This window comes from Lampris incognitus, chromosome 21 (genome assembly GCF_029633865.1).
Source record: "Lampris incognitus isolate fLamInc1 chromosome 21, fLamInc1.hap2, whole genome shotgun sequence".
NCBI classification, from domain to species: Eukaryota; Metazoa; Chordata; class Actinopteri; order Lampriformes; family Lampridae; genus Lampris; species Lampris incognitus.
Window position 1 is genome coordinate 828,691 of NC_079231.1, and position 18,810 is coordinate 847,500.

Genomic DNA, 18,810 nt, shown 5'->3' on the forward strand with positions numbered 1-18,810 from the left:
AATCATTGTATTCTGTTTTTATTAACATTTTACACAACGTCCCAACTTCACTGGAATTGGGGTTTGTAATAAAATTCAAGAAAGGAGAGCTGTAGTGTCAGTCAGTGTCAGTATCGGCAGAGAGCCAGGGCTTAGTGCTGCTTCAAGCAGCACTGTTGAAAAATTTAGGACCACATAAAAAACTTTAGGGGCGCAATGAAAATGTACCAAATAACGTGTTTTTTTTACTAAATAAAGGGATATGAGAAGACAATGCAATCTAACTGACGAAGGCCCCTCCCACCTGATCCACATCCAGTACTCAGCTGTGGACTCAGAAGGCAGCTTGGTGATGAGTTCTGCAGCTAGCTATCTAACTCAGATTGTTCAACTCTTTTTTAAAAAAATTTTTTTCGGCATTTCTGCTTTATTCAATAGCGACAGTATAGACAGGAAAGACGGGGGAAGAGAGGGGTACGATGACATGTAACACAGGTCACTGGTTCGAATCCAGCCGGTGATGTTGCGACCATGTGATATGCACTGTAACCACTGAGCTGTGGAGGCGCCCCTGCGTGTTGGCTCATGACGTTTTGTGTTGTTTGTGTAGAAAGTGGCGTGCAGTGACTGTGACGAGAGGATAAGGTGAGTTTTCAAGACAGCGCTGGTCCAGCACAGTGACTGCCATCACTCTTGTGTTACCAGGCTGTTGGAAAAGTGACTAAAATAGAGGCTCCTTAGGCTGAACTGTTGTTCACACAAGCTCCTGAATACTTCTGACACTCTGCAGACATCTGCTTCCAGTCGCAAATGAGAATGAAATGTTCACACAGTCAAACCCGACATCCAGACCCCGCTATCAGAACCCTGACATCAGAACCCAGCTATCAGAACCCTGACATCACAAGTCAGCTATCAGAACCCTGACATCAGAACCCAGCTATCATAACCCTGACATCCAGACCCAGCTATCAGAACCCTGACATCAGAACCCAGCTATCATAACCCTGACATCAGAACCCAGCTATCCGAACCCTGACATCCAGACCCAGCTATCATAACCCTGACATCACAAGTCAGCTATCATAACCCTGACATCACAAGTCAGCTATCAGAACCCTGACATCACAAGTCAGCTATCAGAACCCTGACATCACAAGTCAGCTATCAGAACCCTGACATCAGAACCCAGCTATCATAACCCTGACATCCAGACCCAGCTATCAGAACCCTGACATCAGAACCCAGCTATCATAACCCTGACATCAGAACCCAGCTATCATAACCCTGACATCCAGACCCAGCTATCATAACCCTGACATCACAAGTCAGCTATCATAACCCTGACATCACAAGTCAGCTATCAGAACCCTGACATCACAAGTCAGCTATCAGAACCCTGACATCAGAACCCAGCTATCATAACCCTGACATCCAGACCCAGCTATCAGAACCCTGACATCAGAACCCAGCTATCATAACCCTGACATCACAAGTCAGCTATCAGAACCCTGACATCACAAGTCAGCTATCAGAATCCTGACAACAGAACCGGATCAGAACTGAAAACCATGTATCCGTGCATCGCTATGTCTGTGTGCAAGTATGTGTGTGTGTGTGTCTGTGTGTGTGTGTGTGTGTGTATGTGTGTGTGTGCGTACGCACGCCTGTGTGTGTGTGTGTGTGTGCGTTGTTACCTCAATGGCCTGTTGGAGGCGCTCATGCTCTCTCTGAAGCTGCTCTGCCTCAGACAGACAGCTGGAGTTTAGCATGCAGGACGCTAACATCACCTCCCCTTCACCAATCCAGCCCAACACCTAGAGACACATAGAAACACACAGAGAGACACAGAGACACACAGAGACAAACAGAGACACATAGACACACAGAGAAACATAGAGACACATAGAGACACGAAGAGAGACACAGAGACACATAGAGAGACAGAGAGACACATAGAGACACACAGAGACACATAGAGAGACACAGAGACACATAGAGACACACAGAGACACATAGAGAGACACATAGAGAGACAGAGAGACACATAGAGACACACAGAGACACACAGAGAGACACAGAGACACACAGAGACACACAGAGACACATAGAGACACACAGAGAGGCACACAGAGACACACAGAGACACACAGAGACACACAGAGACACACAGAGACACATAGAGACACACAGAGAGGCACACCGAGAGTCATATAGAGAGACATAAAACACACATAGAGAGACACATAGACACACAGAGAAACATAGAGACACATAGAGACACGAAGAGAGACAAAGAGACACATAGAGAGACAGAGAGACACATAGAGACACACAGAGACACATAGAGAGACACAGAGACACATAGAGAGACACAGAGACACATAGAGACACGAAGAGAGACACAGAGACACATAGAGAGACAGAGAGACACATAGAGACACATAGAGAGACACAGAGACACATAGAGAGACACAGAGACACATAGAGAGACAGAGAGACACACAGAGACACATAGAGAGACAGAGAGACACAGAGACATACAGAGACACACAGAGACACATAGAGAGACACAGAGACACATAGACAGACACAGAGACACATAGAGACACACAGAGACACATAGACAGACACATAGAGAGACAGAGAGACACATAGAGACACACAGAGACACACAGAGAGACACAGAGACACACAGAGACACACAGAGACACATAGAGACACACAGAGACACACAGAGACACAGAGACACACAGAGACACACAGAGACACATAGAGACACACAGAGAGGCACACAGAGAGGCATATAGAGAGACATAAAACACACATAGAGAGACACATAGACACACAGAGAAACATAGAGACACATAGAGACACGAAGAGAGACACAGAGACACATAGAGAGACAGAGAGACACATAGAGACACACAGAGACACATAGAGAGACACAGAGACACATAGAGACACACAGAGACACATAGAGAGACACATAGAGAGACAGAGAGACACATAGAGACACAAAGAGACACACAGAGAGACACAGAGACACACAGAGACACACAGAGACACATAGAGACACACAGAGAGGCACACAGAGACACACAGAGAGACACAGAGACACACAGAGACACACAGAGACACATAGAGACACACAGAGAGGCACACAGAGAGTCATATAGAGAGACATAAAACACACATAGAGAGACACATAGACACACAGAGAAACATAGAGACACATAGAGACACGAAGAGAGACAAAGAGACACATAGAGAGACAGAGAGACACATAGAGACACACAGAGACACATAGAGAGACACAGAGACACATAGAGAGACACAGAGACACATAGAGACACGAAGAGAGACACAGAGACACATAGAGAGACAGAGAGACACATAGAGACACATAGAGAGACACAGAGACACATAGAGAGACACAGAGACACATAGAGAGACAGAGAGACACACAGAGACACATAGAGAGACAGAGAGACACAGAGACATACAGAGACACACAGAGACACATAGAGAGACACAGAGACACATAGACAGACACAGAGATACATAGAGACACACAGAGACACATAGACAGACACAGAGACACATAGAGACACACAGAGACACATAGAGAGAGACATAAAGACACATAGAGAGAGACAGAAATATAGAGAAACATAGACACATAGAGAGACATAGAAAGAGAGAGAGACACACAGACAGACATAGAGAGACATACAGACATACAGACAGAGAAACAAAGACAGACAGAGAGAGACCAAGAGAGAGAGACAGAGACATAGAGAAACAGAGAGACATAGAGAGACAGAGTGAGACAGACAAGGGGGGGGGGGCGGGGGAGAAAATTTGAATTTTTAAAACAAGTCTTTATTTAACAAAAAACAGACTTGAAATCTTTTTAACAATATAAACCATATTTGTCAAATTACAAAAAAAAACGTAACAGGCATCTTTTAACAATCCCAACAATAATGATTCAACAACAAGACAAAACATAAAAAACAGGTTAAGACCCCCTTTATCCGAGCCCTGCAGCAGACACCAGCTCCTCCTCTCTGGTGGAACACAGCACCTTTATAACACCACATGGTGTGAATGTGTCCACATCCTTCACTGCTTTGTAATACTTAAAATCTACCTTATCCTGGTCTGGACCACCCTGCTAATCAACAGTTATCCTGGTCTGGACCACCCTGCTAATCAACAGTTATCCTGGTCTGGACCACCCTGCTAATCAACAGTTATCCTGGTCTGGACCATCCTGCTAATCAACAGTTATCCTGGTCTGGACCACCCTGCTAATCAACAGTTATCCTGGCCTGGACCACCCTGCTAAACAACAGTTATCCTGGTCTGGACCACCCTGCTAAACAACAGTTAATCTGGCCTGGACCACCCTGCTAAACAACAGTTATCCTGGTCTGGACCACCCTGCTAATCAACAGTTATCCTGGCCTGGACCACCCTGCTAAACAACAGTTATCCTGGCCTGGACCACCCTGCTAAACAACAGTTATCCTGGTCTGGACCACCCTGCTAATCAACAGTTATTCTGGCCTGGACCACCCTGCTAATCAACAGTTATCCTGGTCTGGACCACCCTGCTAAACAACAGTTATCCTGGTCTGGACAACCCTGCTAAACAACAGTTACCCTGGCCTGGACCACCCTGCTAATCAACAGTTATCCTGGTCTGGACCACCCTGCTAAACAACAGTTATCCTGGCCTGGACCACCCTGCTAATCAACAGTTACCCTGGCCTGGACCACCCTGCTAAACAACAGTTACCCTGGCCTGGACCACCCTGCTAATCAACAGTTATCCTGGTCTGGACCACCCTGCTAAACAACAGTTATCCTGGCCTGGACCACCCTGCTAATCAACAGTTATCCTGGTCTGGACCACCCTGCTAATCAACAGTTATCCTGGCCTGGACCATCCTGCTAAACACCAGTTATCCAGGTCTGGACCATCCTGCTAAACAACAGTTATCCTTGCCTGGACCACCCTGCTAAACAACAGTTATCCTGGCCTGGACCATCCTGCTAAACAACAGTTATCCTGGTCTGGACCATCCTGCTAAACAACAGTTATCCTGGTCTGGACCATCCAGCTAAACATAAGTTATCCTGGTCTGGACCATCCTGCTAAACAACAGTTATCCTGGCCTGGACCATCCTGCTAAACAACAGTTATCCTGGCCTGGACCATCCTGCTAAACAACAGTTATCCTGGTCTGGACCACCCTGCTAAACAACAGTTATCCTGGCCTGGACCACCCTGCTAATCAACAGTTATCCTGGTCTGGACCATCCTGCTAAACAACAGTTATCCTGGTCTGGACCACCCTGCTAAACAACAGTTATCCTGGTCTGGACCATCCTGCTAAACAACAGTTATCCTGGCCTGGACCATCCTGCTAAACAACAGTTATCCTGGTCTGGACCATCCTGCTAAACAACAGTTATCCTGGTCTGGACCATCCTGCTAAACATAAGTTATCCTGGTCTGCACCATCCTGCTAAACAACAGTTATCCTGGCCTGGACCACCCTGCTAAACAACAGTTATCCTGGTCTGGACCATCCTGCTAAACATAAGTTATCCTGGTCTGGACCATCCTGCTAAACAACAGTTATCCTGGCCTGGACCACCCTACAGTTATCCTGGCCTGGACCATCCTGCTAAACAACAGTTATCCTGGTCTGGACCATCCTGCTAAACAACAGTTATCCTGGCCTGGACCACCCTGCTAAACAACAGTTATCCTGGCATGGACCACCCTGCTAAATAACAGTTATCCTGGCCTGGACCATCCTGCTAATCAACAGTTATCCTGGTCTGGACCATCCTGCTAATCAACAGTTATCCTGGTCTGGACCACCCTGCTAATCAACAGTTATCCTGGTCTGGACCACCCTGCTAAACAACAGTTATCCTGGTCTGGACCATCCTGCTAAACAACAGTTATCCTGGCCTGGACCATCCTGCTAAACAACAGTTATCCTGGCCTGGACCATCCTGCTAATCAACAGTTATCCTGGTCTGGACCATCCTGCTAATCAACAGTTATCCTGGTCTGGACCACCCTGCTACACAACAGTTATCCTGGCCTGGACCATCCTGCTAAACAACAGTTATCCTGGTCTGGACCATCCTGCTAAACAACAGTTATCCTGGTCTGGACCACCCTGCTAAACAACAGTTATCCTGGTCTGGACCATCCTCCTAATCAACAGTTATCCTGGTTAGGGTTAGGGCTGGACCATCCTGCTAAACAACAGTTATCCTGGCCCGGACCATCCTGCTAAACAACAGTTATCCTGGCGTGGACCATCCTGCTAAACAACAGTTATCCTGGCCCGGACCATCCTGCTAAACAACAGTTATCCTGGTCTGGACCATCCTGCTAATCAACAGTTATCCTGGCCTGGACCATCCTGCTAAACAACAGTTATCCTGGTCTGGACCATCCTGCTAATCAACAGTTATCCTGGCCTGGACCATCCTGCTAAACAACAGTTATCCTGGTCTGGACCATCCTGCAAACAACAGTTATCCTGGCTGCTAAACAATAGTTATCCTGGCCTGGACTGGGCTGCTAAACAACAGTTATCCTGGTCTGGATCATCCTGCTAAACAACAGTTATCCTGGCCTGGATCATCCTGCTAAACAACAGTTATCCTGGCCTGGACCGTCCTGCTAAACAACAGTTATCCTGGTCTGGATCATCCTGCTAAACAACAGTTATCCTGGCCTGGATCATCCTGCTAAACAACAGTTCAAAATCACATTCTACACACTCTTCAATTCTTTCTTTCCGGCTCACATAAATGGACATCTCTGCCTGCCCTGCAATGAAGTCCAAGAATTGGCATTCATATTTTAAGTGTTGGCTGTATTTGCAATCAAAACTAAAGTTCTGTTTGCAAAAACTTCCCCCAGATGATCTAAATAAATGTTCTAGTATCAAAAACAGGGGTGGAATCCTCACGCATTCTAAAAAACAATGGGAAACTGTTTCTCTCTGGGCACAATAGGGACAGCTGTCATTCACATTAGGGTCTAGCACAGAAACAAAAGCCCTGACCGCCACTATGCCATGCAAGACCCTCCACCGCAGATCATCAGCTTTTTTAATTAACGGTGGTTTGTATAAACCCCTCCAAACTGGCTTCACAATCTCTCCCAAGCCCAGCTGGGCTCTCCAGGGTGTATCAGTCCGACCACTCAGTTTTTCTTTGTTCAGGATTTTTACCATCATACTATACATGGCCGTACCCTTAAGTACATTCAGACTCACATTAAGAACACTTCCCAAATCTAAAGAGGTCCCTTGCAGTTTTTCAGATCAGGAACCATTTTGAAACCAGGAAATGGATCTTCAAAATCGGGATGAATAAAACCACTACAGTATGATGTCAAAAGTCCCTGTTCTTTTTCTGTGAGCTCACTGTTCCACTTAAATAGTACCCGACTAATGGTGCATGTAGATTTCACTCCCAGGTCAGACGCTAGTGCAGCAGCATTGTCAAGATTGGGCCCAGCCAGATCCACCACCTGACCCAACGTGACGACCTTTGCCCTGCAGAACAGTTTTGATACAGTGGGTCCGATGTCGCAGAACGTGTCCATACGCCCACTACACACCACTGGCTCTTTTATAATCCAACTCGGGGAGTCAGAACAGCCCATTCTCTCCTTCTAGAACATATTCCACACTCTTATGAGCCCACGATAAAAACCAGGCAATCTGTTGAGGTTTGAGTTGTTAATATCCATTAAAAACAAAGGTAAGTTTATTCTGAGTCCAGAACAACATTGAAGTATTGCTCAGGCTGCCAGTCACACTAAGTCTCTAGGCCCAGTGAACAATCTCTGAATGAACTGGAGGCGGAAGGCTGCACCCCTGCTGGCCAGATGGATCAGCTGTTGACCCCCTTCATCTTTAGGAAGGTACAGCACACTCTGAGGAATCCAGTGCAAGTTGTCCCAGAAAAAGTTCACCAGCACAGCCTGAATCTTAGCCAGGAGGTTGGTTGGGGGATCAACGCATGTTAATCGGTGCCATAGAGTTGATGACACCAGGTTGTTGATTACTAAAATGTGACCCCTATATGACAGTTTTGGTAGAATCCATTTCCACTTCCTAAGACGCCCTTCTACTTTTTCCAAAACATTCTCTCAATTCTTATTTGAAAAAGTTTAATTCCCCATAAACACTCCCAAATATTCATCCCTCCCCTTTTCCATGTTAACTCCCCAGGTAACATGAGCTTACCATTCAGTCTCCTACCATCAGTGTCTCACTTTTTCCCCAGTTTCCCCTAGCTGATGATATCTTACCAAACTTGTTAACATTTTCACTAAGACATCAACGTCTCTTTGGTCCTTTACAAACACAGCTACATAATCCGCATTAAAAGTTGCGCTGCAACTGGCAAAAGCAACTCCAGGTAACTCACATTTCAATTTATGCAAAAGGGTCTCAATGGCCAGGGAGTACAACATTCCAGGCAAAGAACATCCCTTCCTAATTCCCCTTTGAACCTTCAAAGGAGCACTCAAACCACCGTTAATTGTAAGTACAATCTCAATGTCACTGTACAAAACCTTGACCTTAGCTATAAAACCTAGGCTGAAACCAAAAGCTTTCTTGGTTTGCCACAAGTGCTGGTGTTCAACCCGGTCAAAAGCCTTTTCTTGACCTATGGCAATAAGACCAGTTTCAACTCCCAATGAACTAAAGATGTCCAAAACATCCCTAATTAATGTAATGTTGTTGGTGATCAGCCTACCGGGCACACAGTATGTCTGGTCAACATTGATAACCTCCTTCATCACTTTTCTCAGTTTGTTTGCTAACACCTTCGAAAAGATCTTGTAATCAGTGCAGAGCAGAGACACTGGCTGCCAGTTCTTAGTGTCTTGCAAAACCCCTTTCTTCGGCAAGAGAGTAATGACGGCCCTTCTGCAACTCTGAGGCAACCGCCCCTCAGTTGCACTGTTCCTCAGGATAGTCAACAAATCCCCTCTCAGCACTGGCCAAAAAGACTTATAGAAATCAACAGGTAAACCATCTATACCATGTGCCTTGCGACTCGTGCCTCATGACAGACTCATGACACAGAGAGAGAGAGAGAGGGAGAGAGGGAGAAAAAGAGAGAGAGAAAGAGAGAGAGAGACAGAGAAAGAGAGAGAGAGAGAAAGAGAGAGACAGAGATATGAGGGCAGACAGAGGTAAAGCAAATCTATGTATTCTAACATAGTTTGGTGTAATGATGAATCCAGAAACTATGGCACTGCAGTCATAAAATAGCAGTGACTGGTGAAACACGGCGCACCCTGCACATCAAACCTATGCTCATGTTGGAGCCAGCACGACTTACTCACTGTTCCCAGAAGCTGAATCACATCACAGGAAGCTGAATCAGCTCATCTGGACACAACGTTTAATGACAGAAACGTTTCATCTTCATCTAAGTGACTTCTTCAGTCTCACCTGACTGCAGGTGTCCCCACCCTTATAAACAATACAGTGACTGCAGGTGTCCCCACCCTTATAAACAATACAGTGACTGCACGTGTACCCATCCTTATAAACAATACAGTGACTGCAGGTGTCCCCACCCTTATAAACAATACAGTGAAAATATGGATGTGACCATTAACTAGAGTTACAATGGTCATGTGGACTATTCATAGAGGATTGGGGAATAGTTGCAATCACAGCATTGTAAGATGGTGACAGATGTACTCTTAGCCCCCCGTTCAGGGATGGTCATTCCCTCTTCAAATAGATGGCCTCTTTGACTCCTCATTCAAACCAGTGCTCCTCCCTATCAAGGATGTGCACATCCTCATCCTTGAAAGAGTGGCCACTGGCCTGTAGATGGTGTACACCAGGGTTCCCCAATTACTTTTCCCCAAGGGCCAAATTATGTCATGCATGCCAGGCCAAGGGCCAAAATGTCCAGGGGGGTTCCATTGCACCAGTAAAAGTTGTTTTTTGTGCAGATGTTGCTGTTGCTGCTATTACAATTATTATTATTATTACTATCATTATTATTTTTATTTTTACTATTGTTATTATCATATTATTATTGTTATTAACAGAAGTACACATAACAGGTGCGCATGCATGGTCAAAATAAATGATGCGCAGCAAATAATATGAAAAGATGGAGCCTATCCCAGCAGTCATTGGGTGGCAGGCAGGGAGACACCCTGGACAGTCCACCAGGCCATCACAGGGCATGTGTCAGTTTTAATAATCAGTTGTTAATCGTTCAACTTTTAGCCTTCCTTCTTGATTAAGTGGATGAAGTTTTTTCCAAGCTATCAAGGTTAACTGTTAAACCTTGAGCTCCAGCAAATAGTTAGCTTACGTTACAACTAGCTTAATGTTACATTTCTTCTCTGCTTTTAGGATTTTCGTCCATTCATCAAAATGTCCAAGAAGCACGGTGCATTAAGTAATTACTTTAGTGCTGCGCCACCTCCAAAGAAATGCCAGACTGAACCTGTACATAAAAAATGTGCATTTGCGGAAAAGTGGCTGCAGGAAGTAGCCTGGCTCCAAACACATGACGACCACACAGAGATGTGGTGCAACATATGCCGTGAAAATCCAAATCTCGTGGATAAAAGCAGTGCCTTTTATATAGGAACAAAACATTTCAGTCATCCAGCTTTTGAAAAGCATGAGAAGCGTAAAGAGCACATGAGCATAGTGCAAACTACTGATAACAGGTGCAGCAGGATCAGAAATCCACCTGCCCTCCTGACACGTGGCAGGACAAACTGAATGAAGAACAGCATCAAGCACTGTGTCATATTGTTCTGTTGGCCTTCACAAAGCCAAACATGCACACCAGATGCCTTCATATGAGGAGGAGACCGAGCTTTTTAAGAGGCTTGGAGTTCATGACAGGAGTGCATATCATTCACCAGAAGGGGGACCTGCATCATGCAGAGCATCGCACACACAATCAGTTTAGAATTGAGTGAAAAATTGAAGGCAGCTGAATTTTGGGGCATGCTCTTTGATGGATCAGAAGACACAACACAAGTGGAGCAGGAAATTGTGTACATTGTGTGTGTGTCTAGCTAAAGAGAGTTTACCTCAGATTTCCTTGGATTAATTAATTTGGGTGTGAACCGAGTGGCACAGGACATAGTGAACGGACTGGAACAGCTCTTCCATACTTGCGGTTTAGGGGATCAGTGGAAGACGAAGTTGGTCTCGGTGTGGACAAACAATGGGGTCGTTCCCAAATTGTGTCAGATGGTTGCAATTGGGGATTCCCTTGAGCATATTCTGTGTACTGCCCACACCCTGGAGAACTGCACAGTCAGTTGATCGATCACATGGTACCATACTGTGAGCCATTTAATCGCTCTGTTGTCAAGTTGCTGCACTTTTATTTACAGAGAGGGGGCACAAAAAGAACAGAACAACTAAAGAAGACGTGATGAGAATGGCATTGCCTTTGTGAAACTAGAGAAGGTTCACAATAGCTGATGGTCTGCATGGAGGCAAGACCCTGTTGAAAATATAGAGGCTGTTACCTGCCATTCAAATTCAAGTGTCTACAGTGATGACAGTAACCTAAAACATATGTGCACCGAGCACTTTCAGTGTTTCCTAGCCAACATGCTGGACCCTGGAAACATGTTACAGTTCACCTCCCTCAGGTTCCAGCAGCGTTTCCCAGCCAACATGCTGGACCCTGGAAACATTTTACAGTTCACCTCCCTCAGGTTCCAGCAGTTTTTCCTAGCCAACATGCTGGACCCTGGAAACATGTTACAGTTCACCTCCCTCAGGTTCCAACAGTGTTTCCTAGCCAACATGCTAGACCCTGGAAACATGTTACAGTTCACCTCCCTCAGGTTCCAGCAGTGTTTTCTAGCCAACATGCTGGACCCTGGAAACATGTTACAGTTTACCTCCCTCAGCTTCCAACAGTGTTTCCTAGCCAACATGCTGGAACCTGGAAACATGTTACAGTTAACCTCCCTCAGGTTCCAACAGTGTTTCCTAGCCAACATGCTGGACCCTGGAAGCATGTTACAGTTCACCTCCCTCAGGTTCCAGCAGTGTTTCCTAGCCAACATGCTGGACCCTGGAAACATTTTACAGTTCACTTCCCTCAGGTTCCAACAGTGTTTCCTAGCCAACATGCTGGACCCCGGAAACATTTACAGTTCACCTCCCTCAGGTTCCAGCAAGATAAATGGACTATTATGAATGCAAAGATGAGCTCATGGACACTGTTGCTTGACAGTGAAGCAAGTACAGGAAAGAGACTGTTTCACATGCTGCTGCTGACAGGGACAAGGCTGATGTATTGAGAGGTCTAACTCATGAGTTTGAAAGCAGATATGAATCCCTTAAGTCATGTGATCAATTTTTGATTTTTGATCCTTCAACTTGGACTCAAGAAAGGAAATTCTCCACAGATTTGGCAGCACAACACTTGCTAACATCATCCAGAAATACGAGGCCAGCTTGTCTATTGATAGAGACTCCATTGTAAGAGAATGGATGTGTTTAAAGCAAGCAGGAGACCGTGTGGCAGCCTCCTTTGTGTATGACCTGGTCAACACAGTGAAGACAAGTAATTCAGAAAGTTCCTCCAACATTCATAAAGTCCTTCTGTTGTCCCTTACACTGCCCTTGAGCAGTGCTGCATGTGAGAAGGGATTTTCACATCTCAGTATAATAAAAAGCAAGTACAGATTCCGCCTGTCAAGACTCTCGCCTCTCATCCCTGATGCACATCCACATGTCTAAGATGACAACAGAGACTTTTGGGCTGAAGACAGCTATCGACTTATGGATGCAAACAGCGAATCACAGACTCAACCAGGGAGAAAGAAGTAGGTCTACACCTTCATCTGCCATGTTTGAAAAGAAAGGAAGACAGTGAGGACAGCTGTCAGGAGGGTAGTGATGATGACAGCTTGTAGGACAAGGGTTTTCAACCTTTTGTAACTCAAGGCCCACTTGGATATGTGTCAAAACAGTCAGGGCCCACATACCAAAATAAATGTAAAACCTTATAAACAAATAAATAAATAAATAAAGGGGTATTCTGATCTGTAAACGGGTGCTATGTCACTGTCAGCTCCAATGACTGAATTAAATATTCTACTTGCCCTAAGTGAGATACTTGGGGTTACTTCTGAGAAATGATCAGATCAAGCCAGGGTGGGATGGGTGAGAGGCTGATTTGCAGAGTAGCATTCAAAGTTACTTGCAGTCTGTTCCTAGCCTTTGATTTTTTGACAGTCACAATGGAAAACCCTGACTCACAAAGGTATGTGGTGGTGAAAGGCAACAGAAATTTGATGTCCCGTTGTGACAGAGAGGGATAATCATTGGCAGCCAATATCCCGAATGAAGCAAGGTCAACTTGTGTGAGTTGAAGCTTCAGGCTGCTGTCAGCTGATAGTTCCATCAGCTGGTTTTCCAACACAAAGGACAGGGTCATGTCTTCAGATGCAGGATCCACTGAGAACGGGTCTAAAACCCAAAGATTTCCATTCCGGGGGTCTTCTGGGAAGTAATCTGAAAATTTATTTGACAACTGAGTTAAATGCTGGGTGACAACACTGGAAATGTGAACAGGAGGAGAACCTTCCAAAGTTTCACTCAGGAGTTAGAACATTTCCATTCGTCCCTCTTTGACTCTCCTGTTCCAAAGGATGAGTTTTTTCTTGAACCTCTCAATTTTGTCTGAAACCAAAAACACAGTGCTGTTTCTTCTTTGCATTGACATATTCGGCTGATTCAACTGATCAGATATGTCTGATAAATAGGCTAGTTTTGCACAAAAGTCATCATCGATGTAATGCTCTGTCAGAGGGGACTGCTTCTCATCAAGAAATGCATGCACTTCTTTTCTCAGTTCAAACAGGCGATGAAGCACATGTCCTCTTGAAAGCCACCTTACGTCACTGTGATACAAGAGCTGCATATGATCTGCATCCATCCTCTCACACACACCAACAAAACATCTAGAGTTGACTGTTTTTTTTTTTAATATAGTTGACAGTTTTCACAGGCACATTCATGACGTCATGCAGCTCTGGTGACATCTTCTTCGTAGCCAGATTTTCCCGATGTAAGATACAATGCATCCACTTCGCCTCCGCTGCCCTCTCCTGGATTTGCTTGACAACACCACAATGTATTCCTGTAATCGATGCAGCGCCGTCCGTGCAGATACCGATACAATGTTTCCAATCTAGTCCTTTTCCAGTGACGTCATTATCAAGGCAGCGGAAGCATTCATCTGCCGTGCTTCTGGTGGGAAGCTCTTTGCAAAAAAGTAGATCTTCGTGAAAATTACTGTCCCAGCTGTATCTCACAAAAGCCAGCAATAAAGCTGCGTTGCTAACGTCAGTGGACTCGTCCAGCTGTATGGCAAAATGTGGGCGCACCTTTATTCTCTCCAGAAGTTGGCTTTCGATGTCATCACTCATATCAACAATTCTCCTACTCACTTTGTCGGTCGACAGCGGCACGGTCTGGATTTTCATTGCCGCTGCCTCCCCAGTAACTCTCGGCACATATCCACGGCACTAGGCCAGACCAGATCCTCTGCAACTGTAAACGCTTTCTTGCTACGAGCTACACGAGCAGCCACCAGGGAACTCGCTTTCAGAACAGCTTTTGATTGCATTGTTAGCGTACTTATGGCTTTCTGTTGTGCTTGAAACCCGTCTTGCTTCCTTTGGAAATATTCTTTTGGTTTTCCAACATCCAGGGTGTTTGTGTTTAAGTGTCTCTGCAGCTTTGATGGTTTTAATGATTAATTTGAGAGAACTTCACCACATCCGACACATTGTGCTTTCGGCTCTGCATCACTACCTGCCATTGTGAATCCAAATTTAATGTATTCAGGGTCGTATTTTCTGACCACACGCTTTGGTATCTTAGCTGTTGCAGAAGTCTCGCCTCCCTCCATCACCTTTTCTCTTTAAAAAACCGATCTATCATTTTACTGTAGTCGAAATAAAATATAAATGCTTGCTTGCGCTCTCTTTCAGACACCGGAACTAACAGCGACAAAACGTTTGTCTCTAACTGATGTGAGTCATGTGCAGTTATTTTCATTATTTATTAATTTAAAAAAGGTTGTGTATTTTCATTAAAAATATATATTAACACAAATCCCTGGGCCATTTAGGTATTGGGTAATTAGACGCGAAATCACTACTTGACAGACAAATATTTTCATTCTGGCTAACCATTTGGGCAGTACCTCCATGGCCCACTGGGTGGGGCTCTGCGGCCCACTGGTTGAGAATGGCTGTTGTAGGATTACTGTGCCGCATAAAGACTGAGTACCATTGAGAACCAGACCAAAGAAGTTATGTGTACCCCTGATTATCATTATCATTAGTAGTAGTAGCAGTAGCAGTAGTAGTGGTGGTGGTAGTAGTGGTGGTGGTGGAAGTAGTAATCATTTAGGCCTGGGATTCTCAAAGCCTGTGTTGAGGATCACACAAGAAAAAAAAAGCACTCTGAAAAAAAAAACAAGTCCAAAACCAACCATCTAATGATGGACAAATGGACAAAAGTATATGGACGTTCATCCACCAGTCAGTGAGAGATGTGAGAGTGACGGGATGAAGCAATCCCTCTGATGTCAGGCCTGTATTCTGTTGTGGCACACCTGAGGCACTGGCCAAGATGTGCATTGGAGATTCTGTTTCTTTCCTGGTTCTTGATCGAGTTTATTGAGGAAAACGATGACTCACATATGTACATGGAGGGGCAAATTGTGAGTAGGAGCATTACAATAGCTCTCATGTTTTTGAATCAAGCTTGGGGAACCACATTGATCCAAAAGTCACTCACCCAATGTCCTTGTGAAAAACAAAAAGCCCCCTGGAGAAATGGAGTGGTTGTTAGGCAGCTTAAGAGAGAGTGTTGCCAGGCAGAAGGACAGTGGAGAAAGACTAAACTTCAGGTTCACCATGAAATTTACAAGGATAGACTGAACAAGTATAGCAAAGAATTTAAACAGGCCAGACCGTCTTTTTTCTCTAAAATCATTAATGAAAATATTAACAATAGTAAAGTGCTTTTCTCAACTATTGTTTGACTTATTAATCCATCCATCCATCCATCCATCCATCTATTACCCAAACCACTTATCCTGCTCTCAGGGTCGCGGGGATGCTGGAACCTATCCCAGCAGTCATCGGGCGGCAGGCAGGGAGACACCCTGGACAGACCGCCAGACCATCACACAGCCCCCCCCCCACACACACACACATTCATACCTAGGGGCAATTTAGTACGGCCGATTCACCTGACCTACATGTCTTTGGACTGAGGGAGGAAACCGAAGCCCCCAGAGGAAACCCACACAGACACGGGGAGAACATGCAAACTCCACACAGAGGACGACCCGGGACGACCCCCAAGGTTGGACTACCCTGGGGCTCGAACCCAGAAACTTCTTGCTGTGAGGCAACCGTGCTAACCACTGTGCCACCATGCCGCCCACTTATTAATCCACTATCTCCAAAACCGTCAGAGATGCTGTCCACTGAAAATGTGAGCAATTCGTTACATTCTTCAATAACAAAATTATGCCATTAGACAGAACATTAGTGCCTCAAGATCCAGTAATGAACCTACCCTCCAGTTCTCCAGAAATATCACTGGCGCCATGTCTCACTTTGACCCTCTAGAGCAGTAGTGTCTAACCATGTGCCATAGAGAGCCATGTGTATGCAGGTTTTCATTCCAACCCAACTCCACACAAGGTGATTTCACTTATACATTCTTTCTCTTTGGTGGAAGGGCTGCTAATCAGTGAAATCACCTGGTGTAGTGTCCAGCTGCAATGAAAACCTGCATACACATGGCTCTCCATGGCACATGGTTAGCCACCCCTGCTCTAGAGTCTAGACCTTAAAAGTCTAGACAATATTGTTGGGCAGCTCAGGTCCTCCACCTGCTGTTTGGATTCTCTCCCTACCACTTTTTTCTTTTATGTTTTTAACTGCTTAGTATATGATGTCTTAGAACTTATTAACGACTCTCTTCAGGCAGGTATATTTCATGCAAAACTTAAGACAGCTGTCATTAAACCACTTCTGAAGAACAGCAACCTTGATGCGACAGCTATTGCCAACTACAGGCCCATCTCCAACTTACCATTCCTCGGCAAAATACTTGACAAAACAGTGATTTAATATCAAACAACCTTCTAGCCATTTATCAATCAGGCTTTTGATCTCACCATAGCACAGAAACAGCACTTATCAAAGTTGTGAATGATCTGCATATGAACACACATTCTAAAAAATGATCTGTTCTTGTGCCCCTGGATCTCAGTGCCGCCTTCGACACCGTTGATCATGACATTTTGCTAGAGAGATTAGAAAAATGGATCGGCCTCTCTGGCCTGGTTCTCAACCGGTTTAGAACAGACCTACAGGACAGGCAGTTCTTTGTGTCTTGGAGACTTTTCCTCGGACTAAGTGGGTATAATATGTGGGGCACCCCAAGGTTCGATTCTTGGGCCATTACTATTTACTCTATATATGCTCCCACTTATACATGTTATATAAAAAACATAAAATAAATTACCATAATTATACAATTATTGACAACTGTACTTATCCCCCACTCCTGAGGACCTAGATCCCATACATTCCCTAACCCAGTGTACTGACAATATTAATCTATGGATTTTGCAAACAGGCTGGTGTAGTGCTACTATAGCTGCTTGACCACTGTTTTTCACTCCTTTTGCAAAATCTAGAGTTCATGTGAATGGCCGAAAGACTGGAGAGCACAGGAATTTGTCACAATTTTCAAATCTGGATGCAGCAAAGACTGTGCAAACTATCGCATAATAAGCCTCATTAGTCACGCAAGTAAAATCATGTTATCCATCTTGTTGGGCAAAATTATAAACTAGATGGAATCAGAGATGTCAGATGAGCAAGCAGGTTACAGACAAGGAAGAGGATGTGCAGAAATGCTGGTAATACTGCAAACACTAGTTGAAAAGGTATCCAACACTGATAATAAGGCAGTGCTGATTTTCATTGATTACTCAAAGGCATTTGATTCAGTAAACCACGCACAGCTCTTTAACATCATGCTGGAAATGGGTTTCCCGAGACACCTCGTTGCGCTACTTCAAGGTCTACGTATTGGCCAGACAGCAGTGGTGAGATGGAATGGTGAGAACACAGAAGGGTGTACGTCAAAGTTGCATTGTATCACCACACTTATTCACACTATACACAGAACAAGTGATGCATGAGGCAGATATAGATGAATATGGAGTGAGTATAGGTGGTTATAAGATAAGCAATCTTAGATTTGCAGATGACACGGTACTAGCAGCTGATGGACAGGAAGGTCCATATGAAATGTTGAGTCGAGTAAATGAGGCAGGGAAAAAGAGGTTGCTCAGTTTGAATGTGAAAAAGACAAAGTGCATGAAAGTGGGTGAATCAGATATTGCAATCTCAGTAGATGTAGAACACCTAGAGAGCTTCAAATACTTGGGTTCAGTTAGGAAAAATGACGGCGATCGTACAGATGACATAAAAATCAGAATTACCTTAGCAAAGAAAAGAATGATGGAGATGGTACCAATATGGAAAGATAGGAGAATAAGAAAAGAAGTGAAAGTCAGTCTACTTAAAGCACTCGTCTGGCCAGTGTTGTCATACAGAGTTGAAAGTTGGACATTGACGAAAGTGATGGTAAACAGGATTGAGGCTGCAGAGATGTGGCTTTATCGTAGGACGCTTCCAATAAATTG

At 44.7% G+C, this 18,810-nt stretch overlaps 1 protein-coding gene across 1 annotated transcript in view; it reads right to left on the reverse strand.

Moving 5' to 3' along the window:
* The window catches only part of kalrnb (kalirin RhoGEF kinase b), a gene marked incomplete at its 5' end in the record, with an annotated part of 412,121 nt that overhangs the window by 268,147 nt on the left and 125,164 nt on the right, over positions 1 to 18,810 (reverse strand). Inside the window, one exon of the mRNA XM_056301536.1 lies at positions 1,677 to 1,796. Within this exon, the coding sequence (XP_056157511.1) occupies positions 1,677 to 1,796 (120 nt within the window). The remainder of the gene's footprint in view (positions 1 to 1,676; positions 1,797 to 18,810) is intronic.